This window comes from Otolemur garnettii, unplaced genomic scaffold (assembly GCF_000181295.1).
Source record: "Otolemur garnettii isolate 467f Iridium unplaced genomic scaffold, OtoGar3 scaffold00027, whole genome shotgun sequence".
Classification (NCBI taxonomy): domain Eukaryota; kingdom Metazoa; phylum Chordata; class Mammalia; order Primates; family Galagidae; genus Otolemur; species Otolemur garnettii.
Window position 1 is genome coordinate 15,916,048 of NW_003852422.1, and position 19,085 is coordinate 15,935,132.

The 19,085-nt window shown below is 44.4% G+C and overlaps 1 protein-coding gene across 1 annotated transcript; it reads right to left on the reverse strand.

Moving 5' to 3' along the window:
* Positions 1-3,465: 3,465 nt before the first annotated feature.
* Positions 3,466-14,140, reverse strand: GRP (gastrin releasing peptide). Its single transcript, XM_003788471.1, is given in 4 exon segments — positions 3,466-3,662; positions 8,836-8,871; positions 8,874-9,065; positions 14,002-14,140. Coding segments are annotated over 4 exon segments (564 nt in total).
* Between the last annotated feature and the right edge of the window lie 4,945 nt (positions 14,141-19,085).

Consider the following 19,085-nt stretch of genomic DNA (forward strand, 5'->3'; position numbering starts at 1 on the left):
ATGAACCATCATTTTGTTATCATTCCCAAAGTATATTTTCAATATTTAAATACTTCTTCCAAGATAAGCTAAAGAATCCAGACAATACTCTGAGATAAGATGAGGTATAATTGCACTGTCAGGAAGTAGAAGGACTAAAATTCTCTCGTTGTCTTCCTTGGGGCTATTAGAGTTTCCTTTGGATTTTGATACATCCCTAGGCATTGGTCAGGTGACCCTCTCAGTTCACCATGGTAACAATGTAGTCCTTTGTCCATCTGGCCATATGTTACAGAACATATGTGGACCCAGTAGAGTGGAAGAAAAGGTTGGGGGGGGGGGAATAGGGAGAAGTCTTATCTGGTCTTATCTGGGTCTCATTTAAGGTAATTAATTGGAAGATTCAAAGCCCTGAGAGGTGAAGCTAGGAGCCTTCCAGTACGCATGATAAACACTATTCTTTTGCTTTGGAAATGCCAATAGTTCATCCTTGTGGATCTCCCTTGAAGAGTTATTTCATATTGTCAGAATAAAGCAGCCCTGGCTGAGGAAGTGAATAATGCAATTCCCACATTCTACTTAAATTATTCCTCGCACATGTAAGCTCAGTTAAAATGCTCTGTGATGATCAAATACCCCCCAGTAGGAACTGAAAGGTGGGCATTTTGAGGCTCGAAAATTGTACTGTGCTGCTTGAAATGCCTGTTTAGTGTATTACCAAACCTCTCATCATAAGCAAAGATTGCCAAATTACCCAGAGCAACCCACCCTGTAGCACTTAAAAAAAAAAAACTGTTTTTAAAAGAAAAAATGTGAAGGCTCGTATGGCTTTCTTCCATTTTGGATTCTTCTCTCCTCCTGATTATCCTGCTTTGCTGAAAAAATTTCTAAATATTGCCCCTTTTAAAAGCAATCTCCTCACCATGCTGTACTGTGTACATACATGGCCTGTGTGCTATGGAGAACAGCCACCAGGTTCCTGTTTTTCCAGGGCCCCAGGGACTAACTGTTCTATAGAGTAGGAATGCGGAGGTGTCAAAGGGGAAATTCTTTGGGGAGGGGGGAGGAAGGAAAGGCAGAGATCTGTTATTTGTGGTGAACCACATCTTTAAACTTGTCAATTTTGATAGGGTCCCACTATTTTACTCCCATGTTTCCAAAGTAGAATCCTAAAAAACATATTTCCCAGCTTCCCTTGCAGCCAGATGCAGGGGTGTGATTTAGGTTCCACCAATCAGACACACTCATTCAAGACTCTGACCCGGGAGTGAGTCCCTGGTGGAAGAGGCTTCTGGGGCATCATGCCACGGAGACAGGCTGTGGCAGAGGCAGCCAAACAGAATGCCCACTCAGGCAGCTCTGCAGAGTGCCTCTAGGGGGAGCCATCTCATCAACCCCATCAGTGGCACAGCTCTGGGCAATGGACCTGTAAGTTTAGGCTTGAGTCCATTTCTTCAGTCTTCCTTTTCTAAAATCACAAACTTCTCCATTTCTACTTAAGCTACCCAAGGCGGATGCTTTTACTTGCAGCTAAAAGTTACCTCACCTAATAGGCATACACAGATACATGATGTAACTCCACTTGCAAATAAGTTCTAGAAAGTTCTGCTTGTAGGGAAGACTGTATCGCTCAAATAAAAAGAGTCTAATTGTGACCTAGGCTTGGCATGGGGAACCCTGCAAAGGTGAGGAGGTTTGGGGGAGCTGTTCCTATATCTCAGTCATAACTCATGACTTTCCCAGGGTGAAAGTGATTGTTCCCATGTTCGTTGCAGTATTTAAAAAGAGAGAGAGAGATTTTTGAGCATGGTGGCTCATACCTGTAATCCTAGCACTCTGGGAGGCTGAGGCAGGTGGATCATCTGAGCCTAAGAGTTTCAGACCAGCCTGACCAGTCTCTACTAAAAATAGAAAAACTAGCTGGGAATTATGGTGGGTGCCTATAGTCCTAGCTACTTGGGAGGCTGAGGCAAGGGGATTGCTTAAGTCCAGGAGTTTGAGATTGCTGTGAGCTATGACATCATAGCACTCTACCCAGGGCCACAGAGTGAGACTCTGTCTCAAAATAAATAAGTAAATAAATAAAAAAAATTAAAAAGAAAGAGAGAGATTGCTGCTAAAACATGGGATCACGTACATTTACTTTTATGAGATAACAAAATAAGTAATAGCCTGATGGAGTTATTCTGGGAGCACTGCTTCATGTTCAGGAACCTTTTCTCTCTGCATCAAGTGCCACATTAGAGAATGCTTCCCTTGGGTCTGGAAGATTTTTTTCATCAAGATGAATGTCCTACTGGAAGGCAAATCCTTCTAAGAGGACACACCTTCATCACCAGCTGCATGGGGGCTTTAGTTGACAGAACGCAGGACTAAGTTCTTAAGAGGCGCAGGAAGGCCCCAGGATAGAGAATGGGCCCCAGGGAGGAAGGTGGTGACAATGAAAGCACATTGCACGGATCTCCCCAGGTCTGGCTTTGTTGTGAATCATGCCTTCAAAAGACATCAGAAAGGACACCTCACCTCTTCTGGAGCTCATAGACTATCAAAATAAGAGCAAGATAAAGAAATCTCTTTAAGGTTTCAAATGTTATTTCCCTAGATGAAGAGAATCTAAACATATGGCAAGAAGCTTAAAAATCTGTTAATGTGCAAATGTCATGATAAAAATGGAACTCATGAGTGTTAACAAACTGCCAGGCCACGTTCTCTGAAAATGGAAGGAAATCTCTTGAATTCTTCTTATTCTTTTGCTGTGGAGCTAACTAAATCTGGCACTGGGGACTACTTCTCCCAAGCTGGTAATGAAAGGTTTAAGAAAAAGTGCTACTTGTTAGGCTTAAATACACTGAAAGGGAGGTTTAAAATGAGATAATGCAGGAAATATGGTGACAGTGGACATTTAGATCTCAGTTCCATCTACTAGGCGACTTTGGACAAGTCACCTGACCTCTCTAGTTATCTCTTTCCTCAACTATCAAATGGGAATAATTCTCGGCTTAAAGGACAATTACGAAGAGTATATCAATGATATCAGCAAAAATACAGGTCATAGTAGGAGCTGAAGATAAGGCTTAAGTGATGGATGGGCCAGCCTCCATCTTCAACCTGGCCCATCTGACAGTAACTATAAAGTGAGTACAAACTCCCAGCAGTAGCCTCTAGTAAGTCACTGCAAGGATTCAGTAAGTGGCCTTCAGAAGGGAGAGCTAGAAATGCAGCCTGACTTAGCCAGCGAGTGCCCAAGTCCATTATCAAGCTGTTTGATAATAACACTAGCCTCTCATTTGGCATTGAAATAAAAGGACCACCTGCCCTTATGGACAACTTGTTTAAGCTTTTATTGTGAATGGTAACAGCTTGGGGCCTTCAATCTAATCAACAAATAGCCTAGCTATAAAAAGCATTAATTTGGAAGACTCTGTTGGAACAATTGTTCACAGAAAACAAGTTCAAATCAGAAGATGCTGCTTGAAACTCATGAAGTTAGTCAAGGTTGAAAGATACAGAAACAGTGAAGTATTTTGCACAAAGGAAATCTTGATGATCCGGTAGAACCGATGTTTGCAGAATGCAATCTCTTAAGGGTTTAATTTTTCTCCTTTGAGAGAGATGGTCATTGTTATTTTTCACTCGTCTGGGCGTTTCTTCTCCTTGAGAACCTGGAACAGAGAATCTACCAACTTAAAAAACATTAGAAAAAGTAAGGCAAAAATAGCAATACTGAAGTCCGTAAATCCCTTCCCAACAAACCTTTCAGTGTCACTCGAGAGCTTGTTAAAAAGTCAAATTCTTAGGTCAATCCCAGACCTACTGAATCAGGGGTGGAGTGCCGCGATTTGCTCTCACAAACCCGGCAGATGATTCTGAGCATGTAGAATTTGAGAGCCACAGTTGTGACTGGAGGGAGAAATTAACTTCCACTTTTTTTATTTTATTATTTTTTTTTTTTTAGCTACTGCATTTTGGGTTCTTTTTGTTATGTCAGCTTAATTTAAACTCTGGTTACTCAGGTATATTTTAACCAATGTTGGGAATTAACTGTATTATCCATAGGAATTTATTTCTTGAGTAGCAGCTGAGAAAGGGGACTCAAAGAATGTAAGATTTGAATTTTTAATTTGCTTATGTTGACAATGCCTCATGACAACAATCAAAGCTAGTTTCTGAGTTACACAATTACTCATTACAAACCTACAACTGTAAATGGCAGTCGTGTGGGCAACTTGGGAAATTTGGGGTTCTGCCAGTTCTAAATTTATTATGGTTTGCTTGTTGTCGCTGCTGCTCAAATTAACTAAGACTGAAGAAAGAATGAGTGGTTATGATTTTAAAATACTTCTCTGTTCCCACAGAATACTCTTCACTTGCTGAGGTGAGGAAACACTTTGCATCCAGCCTAGAACTTGTTACTCTTCTCAAGATTCTCTGGCTATTCAGAGTTCCCAATTTCCAGACCAGACAATTCTTTCTAATAAGGGAACTACTGGTGTTCTTGAGAAGATGATATGCTCTGTTTTGACCAAGCACTAATGAGCCCAGGAGCCAGGACCGGGGGTGCAGTTCCCACACATGCCAAATAGCTTTGATTTCCTCCAGGAGGCCAGGCTGCACCGCTGAGTGCTGCCAGCCCACCTGAAAATGCCACCACCCATCCTGCCTTATGAGCCACTGGTCATAAAAGGAGCCAGAATGAAAGGTATGGGAAGTTGCCCATTGGCTCAAAATATTGAACATGAAGGTTCTGGCTCAAGGGAATGGAAGTTAAACGAAAAGAACAAAGAGGGACATGGAGCCTGAGAAGATCAAGGGCCTGGGAGGTGAAGGGCTCCATGTTTGGGGCGGGAGGAGCTGTAGGTGAGGTGAGGGCTTCACTCTGCTCCTTCACAGAAACTGCCAGGGTAATCAAAGGGTTATTAGTTATTCTTGACTGTGTGTTGCTTCTCCTATATTTGGAGCTTTCTTTGGAGTATTTCAAATATTAACAAAATCTTCCTATTCTCTGGACTGATTTGGTGGGACCATGAGAGCAGTCCCCTTGAGTGAGGGGCTCAACTACAACTTGGACTTTGCCTTAGACGTGAAAACAATGTAACCTAAAGATTTGTACCCTCGTATTAATTTGGAATTTTAAGAAAAGGGAAGACAAACTTAGACATTCACTTCTTTTCCGTAACAGCCTCTGGAACTTATTCCCGGCCCCCTGTCTTCATGTCGTGTGGGCAACTTGGGAAGGGGAGTTAATTTGAGTTTCTGCCGATTCTAAAAAGAAAATAAAGGAAGCAAAAGAAATAAAAGGAAAAATAATAAGGCTGCAAAGAAGAGTGGACTGGATGCCAGTTACAAAGAGAACCCAAAGGCCAGCCTACACCTTCAGTGAAACCCAGAACAATGCACAGCCACGACCAGGGAGGCCCGAGAGCCAACCTGAATAGCATTTCAAATTACAGGAACCCTGGGCCAAAACTTCCATTAATTGCAGAATGGCACTAAATGATTTGTGAGAAGGGTACAGTTAAAAGAAGGATTAAAGTTCACCTTGAACTTTATTGCCCATAATTGCGATGAAAGTTCTAGAGCCTATTTACCATGATATAGTAGTCTAGATGGCACGTTGCACAAATATTTTATGAATTAAGTAAATATCTTTGTCATAAAAAACATAAGAAATGCTTAGAGTTTCTAACTACAGCTCTGGGAGTGTTGGCAACAGAACTTGATGTTTTATTACTAAAATAGGAGAGGAGAGCATATGTGGATAGTTTTTAATTTTAAGAAAATTCCTGCAGCCTCTGAAAACGCCTGCTAATTCTGGCAGTGCTCAGCTAGGTTATTAAACTCTCTGTAACACTGGGAGATACATAGTTTCTAATGGAGCTATTCTCTTGGCATCCCCTCTCTTCCAATAAGATAATTATAAGATATTTTCAATTTTCCTAACGATGGACTTTCCATGAGCTAGAATTTCTAGTGCAAGAGGAGTGATAAAATGTTTTGGTCACTGAAAGACGAAGCTAGCGGTGAAGTTTGGTTTTTTTTTTTTTCTCCCACATTACTGGAGAAGATGTCCAAAAGAATAGTACCAACGTATATAATAGCTCCTCATTCAACTTCAGGTGGAACGAAATGGGATGGGCTTTCTAAACTTAAAGATAAAAACAATGCATACAGAGAGTCGAAAAGCAAGACCTGGTTATAAAAAGATGATCTTTTTCTGCTCACATGGGATGAGAATTGTTCCTTTAAACAGATAGTCTTTTTCTTTCTTTTTTTTTTTTTTGGCCGGGGCTGGGTTTGAACCCACCACCTCCGGCCTATAGGGCCAGCGCCCTACCCTTTTAAGCCACAGGCACCGCCCCAAACAGATAGTCTTCACCACTGCCCAACCAACCCATCCTGTGATAAGTACTGCCACTCAGAGACCTTTCTGCTATGTTTTCGTAATCACCTTTGAAGCTTACAGAATATACTTCTGGATGGAGTGGGACATTTTAGAACCTCGAGGAAGAAAGCTGAATTTTTCAAAAGATTCCAAAGCTATGCAGAACCAGGTTTAGGAAATAGAGCAACTCAAACCAAACATTGCTGGTTGGTTCAAAAAATGAGTCATTATAGGTTAATAATATGACTGTGCGTGTTGGCGAGGGGAGGGAGTATTTTATGAATAAGCCCTGAGGACAAGTCCATTTCAGCATTTGTAAAAATTATTTACCAGGGTTTAGTGGTAGAGATTTTTGTTCAGATAAATGAGAAGGGCACTGCTGTTAGGTACCCACCGGAACTCCAGCAAAGCACTTGACTGAGAAAAGGCACGGCCAGCTAGGAGCTGAGAAGGCAATCACAAGTTCACAGAGTCCACAGAGGCTGCTCACGTGGCACCCATCACACAGGCGTGAACTGGAAAAGCTCAGGGCTTTGCTCAAAGTTGGTACTTACTTCTGTATTGATTGATTTAACCCAGATTTTCTTTCTCAGGAAAAGCTACCCAAGACTTTCTGTCTCTGTGCAACAGATGAACTTTCAATTTGCAGTTAGCATAGAAAATCCACGGCACACCAAAGGGCAGTGAAACAGAAAGCCCCCCTCCAGAAAAGCCAGCTGAGCCTTGGCAATATCAGCCTCTGTCAAGGGGCCATCAGTCAAAAAGAGTGGACAGAGGGAGTTTTCTGAGCTCTGGGAGTGAAAAGCAGTATGTTTATGTCAGGAACAGCGAGAGACACAAGCCTGCTATTGCGTCCTGCAGCCTCCGTACTAAAGATCAATGAGGGTATTCCCTGGAAGATGCCTTGGGTGGTACAGACCGTCCAAGGCAGACTGAGCACAGGCTCTTGCCCTGTTTTCATAAGATGAAAGGTGCTGTGACTAGTTTTAGTTTCCTCCCCTCTAAAATGAAGAGAATAATAGGCTCTTCCTTCTAAGACTGCTGTGAGCAGAAACTGGGAAAACGGAGGTAAATTGCTTAGCTTAATACTTGAATTATAGGAAATACTCATTACTGTTACTGAAATTATTTTTGCCTTTTATTACATATTTAAAGAAAACCTCATATTAGTTAGTGATAATTGTCTCATTTTCAGTTGCCTTATTTTCTTCTTATAAATTTTATTCTCTCCTTTATTTCTGTACAGTATCTTTGTATCTAAACATTGCCAGCTTGGTGTGAGTATTTTTCCCTATCCTTTGTAAAATCATATACGAGATGAATCAGTTGACCTCAGATTGGTTTATCAGGGTTTGAAATATGAAGATGAAATCTGAACTGATGCGAAGGTAATCTTGGAACAAATCTTGGAACAAATGTGAAGAAATCCTACTTTGCATATAAAGTAGCAAACCAGAATGCTCTTTTCTAAAAACATCTATGAAAAAGCTCTTCTACTAGCAGTCATCAAAAATAAACATAATATCTATAGGCCTAGAGAGATTTATTCAAATAGGCTATGGACTCACTATCAAAACCTTCTGGTAGAACATCAGCAGTTTAAAAAACATCACCAATGGCCAGGCGTGGTGGCTCATGCCTGTAATCCTAGCACTCCCTGCTGAGGCAGAGACTCCTCTGAGCTCAGGAGTTTCAGGCAAGCCTGAGCAAGAGCAAGACCCCCTCTCTCCTAAAAATAGAAAAATTATCTGGGGGCTGTGGTGGGCACCGATCATCCCTGCTACTTGGGAGGCTGAGGCAGGAGGATCACTTGAGCCCAGGAGTTCAAGGTTGCTGTGAGCTATGAGACTACTGCACACTAGTCTGGGCAACAGAGTAAGACTCTGTCTCCAAAAATAAATAAAAAATGTAAAATGACACGCTCAATGCCCATAGCACAGTGGTCACGGCACTGGCCACATGCACCAAGGCTAGCGGGTTCGAACCCAGCCTGGGCCAGCTAAACAACAATGACAACTGCAACAGAAAGAAATAGCCAGGGGTTGCGGCGGGTGCCTGTAGTCCCAGCTACTCGAGAGGCTGAGGCAAGAGAATTGCTTAAGCCTGAGAGTCTGAGGTTGCTGTGAACTGTGACACCATGGCACTCTACCAGGGACGACATAGTGAGACTCTTTCTGAAAAAAAAAAATTTAAATGCCACCAATGCACAATTTGGAATAGATATGGTTGCTAATAAAACTCCTAAATTGGAGTTTGAAATCAATACCTTTTCCATGTGCTAACGAGAAAAATAAACTATGATGTCAAAGAGAAAGATAGCACGGAAACTGTCTACAGATTTGCTTCGTATGTATTAGTGTTGGCCTAATGTAGTGGTTGTGAAGGCTTAAAGCATTTTCTTCTTCCCTGATTCAACTTCTCCTTCCAATCTCTCCATATACCTCCCTCCCCACTTCTCCAGGATGTTTGTTTACCTTTGCATTTTGAATCTACATCTTTGAAGCTGCTGAATCCCAAGTAGGCTGGTGGTTGCCCAGGGGCTCTGCTTGAGGCTGGAGGCTTCTGTTCCCCTTTGCTTCTAGGAGATCCAGCAAATTCCTTGCAGCATCTTCCCACTGAATGTACTCTGTCAGTGGCTGTTTTAGGCTCCCCTCTTCAGAAATAGGTGGGGATTCTCCTGTGCTCTTTTTTCCCATTAAGTGCCCTGTAAAAAAACCAAGAAAAAAAAAAAGAAATCCAGAATGCCACAAATTTAACCAAAGGAAATAAATAAAAGAGAAATGTTAAAGGATACAATTATGTGTGTGCTTCTTCCTCCTAAGTACAGAACAAATAGCATTTTATTATTAGGAGTTAGTTCATAAATGATGGACAGATTTTGCTCTCTGTTCAAAATGTGCACTGAGATGGACAGAATTGAGAATTGCAACCCAAGAGCCCTGGGTTTGATTCCAGCACTCCTACTAACTAGTTAGGTGACCTCTGCCAAGTCATTTTAACGTGGCCAGTCTTCAATTTTCTCCAGTATAAAATGAACAGGGTAGACAAGATTAATCTAAGGAAGCTTCCATATCTAAAATTTTATCATCAATTCTGTGTGTACACTGAATTCTATTCCCAACTGAAAGATGGAGTTTAAAAGTCTTCCCCAGTCAATTTTGAACTGCTGCTGAAAATAAAAGTCTGGCTGCTGCTTGTCTTTGTGTGGATTCTAAAAAATATATATTACTTTCCTCTTACCTATAATACAAAAATACCAAAGGAATTTTTCACACGAACTTTTACGGAATTTTGGTTAAATTCGAATCTAGGAAATTTTTACCTAAAAATTATAGTTTATTAAGTATGTCATAAAAAACAAGTTGAAAAGGAGTTCTGAGTGACACCTCCAAGCCACAGACATGCAGGATTTTCTCTTGAGTATCTGAAATGGTCAGTAAAAGCCTATCAGTGGCTCCAGAAATGTGTGTTTGCCATGTAAGAAAATAAAAACATGTTCATGCATGCAAGAGAGGATAATACAGACTCTGAAATGGGTAGAGAATTCAAGGTCTCCATACTTAACACTTTGCTTAAATATACTCATGTCATCTGCCTTCTTCAGTTGGCTTTCCCCATCTCCCTAGAATTAGGCTTTATAGCATTTAGGAATTTCCAATATCAATGAACCATGGTGCTTCTGACTTAAAGCACACAAGGAAATAGATCCTTGTGGTTCCAATGTTGACTGGCACTAGAAGTATTTGTGGAAAATGCCCAGGGAATAATATTTGAAAGATCTTCAGTCTCCTCATATTGAAAGAGGCCCTTTCCCAGCATCTTATCCACCAATAGCAAAGCCCTCACTCTAATTTCATTAGTTTCATGTGTATTGCAATGTACCGGATGTTTTAAATGCAGTATTTCATTTAATCCATAATATAGCTTGGTGTAGAACAGACTTGCCAGAAGTCTTACAGGTGTAAGCAAAGGTTCTAGGATTAAAATCAGCTCCACAGTCCAGACTTTATCATAATGCCTCATGGGGTCCTTTAACTTCCTAAGAATAGAAGACAGATAAAAAACATCCTGGGATCTGGAAATAAGGATAAGGTCTACAAAAGGGTTGCTACTATTATTGAAAGGATTGGGGAGTCTGGACTGGTATAGCATGATGCATTATATAACTCAGAAAAACTAACTCAGTGGCTATTGGGGAGCCTTAAAATGAATGTATTGCAGTCTGAGTACTTGCCAAGTCACCTGTGACACTATACCTCACACAATTTCAAAATCCTGTTAGAAATACTGTCTCAAGTGAAGGATTAGAATCCGGAACAACTGGGTCCTCATTTATCTGCTTTGTCAACCTGGCACCCAGACATCCCCTAAATAACCTTGCATTCAGCCATGACAGTGATTATGTTGTACAACTTCCTGGAAAGTGGTGCTGTATTTGGCTTTATTTATATGAAGGAAATTGAGTCATGGTGACGGGAAGGCAGGATTAGAACCCCACTGCTCCCAGTAATGACCTGGGTCTCTCTTGCCTTCTTAATTGCCTGTCATCTAGTTAAGAGGCTAGAAATGAGAAGTTATTACCAATGAAGTAGAGGGATCATGGAGATATTTTTGCAAGTAAGAACTTCGTTTTTGTCATGGCTGAAAAATTGAGTGGACTTTTCTAACATGGGAAGAGGAAGTCATCCTCCATTCCATGATTTCTCTGAATTTCCATACTTTCATATATGGTAAATATGTTCACCTCCCCGCTGCTAGATCCACAGACTGGTTATTAAGGAAAGCACACCATCTAAAGCACCCCAGGGAAGCACACATTCCCTTCCCTGGGTCCTATTTTACTTTTGAGCTGGCTGCTGTCAACCATATCATCATCTCCATGGCAACAGGGATGATCTGCCCACTTCTACCTCTTCCCCCATCATTACTGGTCATGAGTCCATATCATAATAATGGAGATCTTAGCATAGACAAAAGACAAAAGCAAAAACCTTGCTCAGAGGGAGAAAAAACCCTTTGTACTTTTTAATCACGTAAAAATACCACTAAAGGGCAGTTTTGAAACATAAGTGAATAAGTCATAAGTTAAAGCGCTGAGAGCTTCTAAGAACCAGTGTTTCTGGAGCCACGGTTAAACTCTTTCATGGTTTATGGGACAGCACTACAATGACAGGCCATTCTGCAGCCGAACACTGCTGCTTCTGAATTTAACCTTCTGGGACACACCTTACATCAAAGTTAGATCCACAATTAGGAGCATTTCATGGGAGAACAGGGACTAGTTACCAGCGTTAGTGCTGACACATATTTTCATCATACAAACAAGACATTTCCATTAATGTGAAGCCAGGCAAGAATTTGTTAAGTTTTCAAGCTGTTAACCTGTTTTCCATTGCTGCACCCTGCTTCTCTCAGCTGGAAGGAGCAATTCACTTAACAAGCTTGTAAATGTGTGCTGACAGTTTCCTTGTGGACAGCAATCTGTAGCTTTCCATTTTCTATACTTAAAACGAAACTGGATGGTTTGGGTGACTGGGGGAGGATAGACATTTTCTTGGGATAACTGAAAACTAAATTTAAATTTCAACACTATCATTCATCCTTGACATGCTCATGTTCCATCAGAACGCATGTCTACCCAAAGCAAACTTTTCCTCCACCACAATGTAATTTTAGCCTGAAATGTGATTTCCTACTTCACTTTCTTTCCTGTGTTCTTCCTATACTCTGCACAGCCATCAGAGAGAGAAATAAGTTAAAATTTAAAAAAAAGAAGAATTTGAGAATAATTAAGAAAGTAGTACTTGAGGTTGCCACTGCTTGGTATAACTTTGGGTTAGGAATGCCCAAGTACCACTTTACAGGATGATTCAATGCCAGGCACCCTAAATACAGGGGGCAGATGTGCTTCAGAATTACAGCAAAGTGGAGTAAGCTTAGCTTCCACTGGCAGTGATTTTGGCTCCCCACTCACTCCACAGTCCTCCTTTTAGCTCGCAAGGATTACTTAATAATAAGCTTTTTAAATACAAAATATGCACTAGCAAAAAACGTCTGGAAATCTGGATGTTTCATTCCATCTTTCCAGGCTGGTGGCTGGACCAGACAAAGGCCCCTTGACCTATAAGTTCCTAGAAACCCCTTTTTTAAGATGTATCAATTCTAAGTCTAGAATCTTCAACTCCTTCTAAGTATCCTTCATTCATGAAATGCAGGGGTTCTCAGCTTCAGCCACCCAACCTCTCCTCTCCACACCAGACTCCCGGTTCCCGGTGTGCTTCAGCTGTCACAAAGCCTCTCATCCCTGAGACTGTCAAGACTTGGCTAATGATTCTTTGGGCAACAACAGAAACTACTCCCTTATACCCTCTGCGCTCTTGACTTCTCTGACAAAAGCACACACAACCGGGAGAGCCAAGGACAAGAGACAATTCCGGCCTCACGCCTTCCCCCAAATTCTCTGAGATCTGTCTATCGGTTTATATCTGAATTAGCAAATAACCTTTCCAATCCACTGATCCCAGCTCTTAAGTAGAAGACTAAGGCAATATATACACTCAAACATTGAAATCTCTTCAAGGACCGACTTGGGTTGTCCTAGTTGTCTATATGGGACGGGGGGGAGGTAGTTGTCAGGAAGTCAGACGCTCTGTATTAGCCAGACGCTATGCCTGGAGAGGCCGAGAGCCTAGTATCAGGCTGGGCTAGCCCAAGGGGGCCGGCCACTACCCGGCCCCCAGCCCCGCGGAGGCTGGAGCGGCGCTGGGCGGACGTCTGACCCTCGGGCGCCCCCTGCAACCGCCACACAGCGGGAGGGTATTCTCCGCTGGGGGCTCCGGGTGTTGGAAGGAGGGACGGCCAGAGTGAGAGAACTTCGGAGTTGGTGCTGCAAAGCAGAACAAGTTGGCAAAGGGGATGAGAAAGGAGGTGGGGAAAGGGAGAAGTCGTGGGTCTAGAGAGGGGATGAAAGAGCCGGGCTCACCGGGGCAGGGCGGCGGCGACCAGCTGGGAGAGCCCGCATGATCCCCCGCGCCGAACCTGCTATCGGGAAAGGGGGAGGGTTGGGCAAAAGGCAGGCAAGAGAATATCACCGCAAAGGGAAAAGAAGGATGGAGAAAACTCCGGAGAGCCACAAACAGAGGCGGAATTCAGGCACTGCTCGCTGAACAGACGTGAAACCAAGAGCGGGCCCTGCGCCCCAGATGCCCACACCTGTGGCTTTTCTAGGCGCAAAGGCGCAACCTAGATTCCAGCCCACGCCGGTGGGAGAAGAGGCCACCGAGCTAGACCAGGGCTCTGAGGCGCACTCAGGGGTCCCCCTCCCGAAGTTGTTGAAGGAAAGTACGGTGCCAGACAGGGTGAGATTAGGCGGACAAAAGGAGCTGGGTAGATGATCTGCGCCTGGGGTGGGTTTTTGAAGAACAGCGCGCTGGCGGGGAAAGGATCAAGGGACCAGCCTGAGGCCAGTAAGGGACCGATGGGCTCCCAGGATGGGGGATGTTAAAGTGAAGTTTTAGGAGAACGGGGAAGGTATTTCGGTAGAAGGATCGGAACACACTGAGCCCCCAAAGCCCGGCCCGGAAATGCTGAGATGGGAGACAGGTCCCCTCCAGCGGACACATCTCTCCAAGGACACTCACCCACCGCCCAGTGGTTGCCGCGAGGGTACATCTTGGTCAGCATAGTCCCTCCTCCCACCGGCACCGGGACCGCTGGTCCCCGGGGCGCCTGGCAGAGGACCAAAGCCAGCAGGACGAGCGGGAGCTCACGGCCACGCATGGTCCCGGCGGGAAGCCCTGTGAGCGCTGGTGTGAGACTGGGCGAGGCCGGGGAAAGAGTGCGCTCTTCCCACGGAGGAGCAAAGGGAGGACCAGGACCTCCAAGGAGCTCCGCCGCAGCAGCCGCCGGTGCCACTGCTGCAGCCCCCACTTTATATGCAAGCCCGGGCGGGGGCGGGGGGGCTCTTCCACCGTGGACCAGAGCTCTCTGACGTCTCCCTATAGCGAGCCGGGGCGCTGGGACGCCGGACCTGGAAAATTATCTGTCTCCCCGCCGAGTGATGAAAAGGCTGAATGTACAGTGACCCTCTTCCCCCCCTCATAGTCCCGTCGCCCTTCCTATATCGGATTAATTCCTCCCGTCCTCGACGCCTTCGCTCCAGTAGTGAAGTCCTCCCTCTCCAGCCTCCCCTGGGGCCTCCAGCGTCAGCCGCTTTGGATTCCGCCAGGGGGAGCGGCAACCCAACCACCTGAACTCGGGGGTTGGAGAGGGGTGAGCTGGAAGGAGGGATGCTTTGGGGCTGGGCTCTTCTGGAGGGGGTTGCAACAGTGACTGCAAGGGGCTTCTGGTTCTCCAGACCTTTCCCCTCCATGGACCAGCCGGGTGTCCTCCGGACCTGGCCTCCTTCTTGCATCTCTCCCTCTCTTTCTCTCTCTCAGCAACAGTATGCTCACCTCCACGTCGTTTTCTGCATCCCTGTCCCCTGCCCACTTGCATAGCAAGATGGGGGATGAAGCAAAAGCCACATGGATACAGCTTCATAATCATACAGTTTCACCTTTCGTGTCATCGAGGAAGAAACTGCTGATCTCCCTAAGCTGCACCTACTAGAAAGCTCAAACTATCCCCAAACTGCTACACACACACACACACACACACACACACCTCTGTCTAAAGCTGCTCAATTTTCCTCTGCTCTTTCTGGCCTCGGATTTGAAGAATGGTCACCAGCCCAATCCCCGAAGTTCTAGGTGCCATGGATACAAAGGGGTGAGCGCCATAGCGGTGCAACAATAAATAGAAGCTAGTAGGATGCTGCTGCCCACGGTTTGGCTGCCAGATCTGGTCGTGTGGTTGAGTTTGGAACAGGTGAGGTCAATTCCTCACCAAGCCAGTGTGACGCTCCTCCTTGGTGGGACCTTAGTGTGCCATGGTGTTGATACTGATGAAGTTGAAAACATACATTTCTGGTGATTCAGTGCGTTTGTGACATTCTTAGGCGATTACACACACGCATTGCATAACTGAGTATTCTTGGGCTTGAAGAGTATTTTCATGCAAGTGCCTGGCTCTAAAGAAAAAAATGCTAATTTTAAGATCATTAATAGTAGCCAAAGAAGTACAGGAATACTAGCCCCGAGGGAGTAATCCAAGTGAAAATCAAAATGAAAAGTCTACAATGGGCCAGGACCCCATCCCTCCTGGATTCTCAGCCTAGGTAACTGATGGTCCCTCGGTTTGCCAACTCCTGCTCAGTGAGCTTCAGTAAACACAGGGGCTTGGTCTCATCCCTCTGCAGGACACCTGGGTCATAGTGGTCCTTGGTACATATTTGTTGAATGAGCAACTAACCTAAGAAGTGCTTAGTTTCAAATGCCTTCTACAAGCCCACAATTTTTTTTCTTTATTTCAAATTAATTGAGGGTACACATTTTTAGATTACATAGTTCTCACTTCCAGGGTAAAGTTCCAATTGTAAAAGAGCCCATTACCCAGAGGGCATGTCATATACCCTCACAAAGTGCACTATAGGTGAGATCCCACCACACGCCCTCCCTCCTTCTGCCAATCATCCTCCCCCACCCACCTTCCTTTTCCCTCCTCCTCTGCCCTTGTACTGGACTATATTTGTGTTTTATTGTTCATCTGATCATGTAATTGTTTATATATTAGCTTCATATTAGTATTGAGTATATTGGATATCTATTTTTCCATTCTTGCAATGCTTTACTAAGATGAATGTGTTTCAGCTCCATCCAAGTAAATGAAAAAGATTCAGCCATCTTTTTCATGGCTGAATAGTAGTCCATGGTATACAGATACCACAGTTTGTTGATCTATTCATGGGTTGTAGGCATTTGGGTTGCTTCCATGACTTGGCAATTATGATTTGAACTGCAATCAACATTCTGGTGCAAATGTCTTTGTGGTAAAACATTAAACCCCTCTCTCTCCAGATCAAGTTGTAGAGGAACATTCTTTCCCCTTACTTTAATCAAGACTCTTTTAGAATCATTTAAATAAAATCCTCCACCCCCATGAAACAAAGGGAAAAACACTGTAAAGACACTCAAGTATAGGGACAATTCTACAGAAAGCACAGCTCTTCTGCTAATTTAGGCAACCCACAGTTTCTTATACCCTTTACAGGTCAGGAGAACTCAGGCCCCTCTATTCATGCTAGCTCTTGCCCCAGCCCACAGGTTGTCTGCCTCTAGACTGAGTCTGGGCCATGTGACTTGCTCTGGCATCCTATAAGGTCAGCACCTGTGTCCGTCTTGTTGGGGCGTGGGTCATGTCTACAGTGTCTGGCACAGTCTTAGGCAGGGGTCCTCAAACTTTTTAACAGGGGGCCAGTTCACTGTCCCTCAGACCATTGGAGGGCCAGACTGAGGGCCCCAGGATGAATCAGCTGCTAAGCAGGACAGGCAGCGGCAGCAAAAACACCCGATGGGCTGGATAAATGTCCTAGGGCCGTAGTTTGAGGACACCTGACCTCAGGCATAGAGAAGAGACTTAACAGATGTGAAGGAATTCACTGTCCTCCAGGTGAGTCCAGTCCCCTAACTAGAGACTAGGCTGAGTTTAGTCCTCTAACTAGAAAAGGTAGTGGATTATTACCAGTTAGAGAATGGAATTATTGCATGTTTGATTCAACTGATATGAATTAGCTCCAACAGATCCTGACTGGAGAGGGGGGTCCTCTCATGTGCCTTTTAAAATCCTCCCCAGGTAGAGATGATTAACCTCACTGACTTAGTTTTTTGTTTGTTTGGTTGGTTGGTTTTGAGACAGTCTTAAGCTGTTGCCCTTGGTAGAGAGCCATGGCATCATAGGTCACAGCATCCTCCAACTTGGGCTCAAGTGATCCTTTTGCCTCAATTTTTCTATTTTTCATAGAGACGGTGTCTCGCTTTTTTTCAGGCTGGTTTTTAACTCAGGAGCTCAAGCAACCCACCCGCCTCGGCCTCCCAGATTGCTAGGATTACAGGTGTGAGCCACCACACCCGGCCCCCACTGACTTACTTAAGAGAAAGCAAAACTGCTAAATTGAGAGTTCACAATGAAATTACCCATTCAAAAATTTGTTTCTCTCCATCTCTCTCTCCCTCTCTCTTTCTCTCTCTCTCTCCCAGGACAGGTGTTCCAGATTGGCAGGCAGCTCTGTTCCACAGAGCTGTTTAGGAACCTGGGTTCATAGGTTCATAGCATCTCCTGTGAGATGTTTAGGAACCTGGGTTCATAGGTCCATAGTATCTCCTGTCTCTACCATTCCAAGCACAGCCCCACTCAAAGGGCTGACCTGCAAGGAGATAAGAAGCTTGTGTCAGAATGTAAATCAATGCACTGCTGCCTTCATCAGGAACATCTTGCTAAAGAAAAAATGTCAGCTGAATGAAACGATGTGTTCAGTGATATTGATCTCCCTTCTGGCACACAGTGTTTGTCTCATTGTGGACACCTAAGAAATAGTTTGGGAATGAGCAGCTGATATCTATAGACCACCCATGATTAGTACTCTCTTAGAGCACTGTTCTTTCCAGCTGCATGGCTTGGGTTGCAGCTAGAGGGAAGCCAAAGTGGAGAGGCAGGCCAACGCTCTTAGCTACCAGCCCAAATGTAGCACTTATCTCTTCTGCTCACATTTCATTAGCAGAGTCAGCCACGTGGTCACAGATGACTGCAAGGGAGGTTGGAGGTTACAATCTTGTATCAGGTATGCCTGATTGCATCTCTGTGAAAACAGGAGCCAAAGGAATTTGGTGGGCAGCTGAGAAACTCTCCAAGATCCAGCCTGGCGTGCTTCAGGCACAATTAAAAAACTAGATTCTGTAAGGTTGGTCAGCAGGAGAATCTCCTCATAAGGAGGAGCAACTGGGATTCCCAACTCCTCTGCCTCAAAGTTCTGTGTCTCTCAGGGCAGTGGTCCCCAACTTTTCTGGCACCAGGGACTGGTTTCATGGAAGATAATTTTTTCATGATGAGAGAGGAGGATGATTTTTGGTATGAGTCTGCAAGCAATTGATTTATTATGGTCTCTGTGCAATCAGACATCTCTACTAATGATAATCTGTATTTGCAGCTGCTCCCCGGCACGAGCATCGCCCCGTCAGCTCCTCCTCAGATCATCAGGCATGAGATTCTCATTAGGAGCATGCAACCTACATCCCTCACATGCACAGTTTACAGTAGGGTTCTCGCTCCTACGAGAATCTAATGTCACCGCTGATCTGACAGGAGGCGGAACTCAGGAGGTGATGTGAGCAATGGGGAAGGACTGTACATACACATGACACTTTGCTCACTGCCTGTTGCTCTTCTCCTGATGTGCAGCCCAGGTCCTAGCTGGGTCAGTATTGGTCCACAGCCTGGGGATTGGTGAACAAAGTCTTAGAGGATCTCTTGTTACCACCATGACCAGCACCCGCTGGGCTCAGTAGGGTACTGTATCTTCTTATCACTGGCCCAAACCAGGATACCCCTTTTTTGATTTCCCCATTCAAGAGCTTTTAATCTTATCTTCCTAAAAGAACCTGATCATTTAGCTACTTCCACAAAAGTGCTGTGTGACAATCTACCACAACATTTCAGTGGTACACAACGATCAGATTTCTATCACGTGTTCTCCAGTGGCTCTGCTGGTTCCCTGTGGGTTCTGCCGTTCTAGGCTCCAGGCTTAGGTCACTGCACACATCTGTTACCTGCTAAAACAGTGGACAGGCCA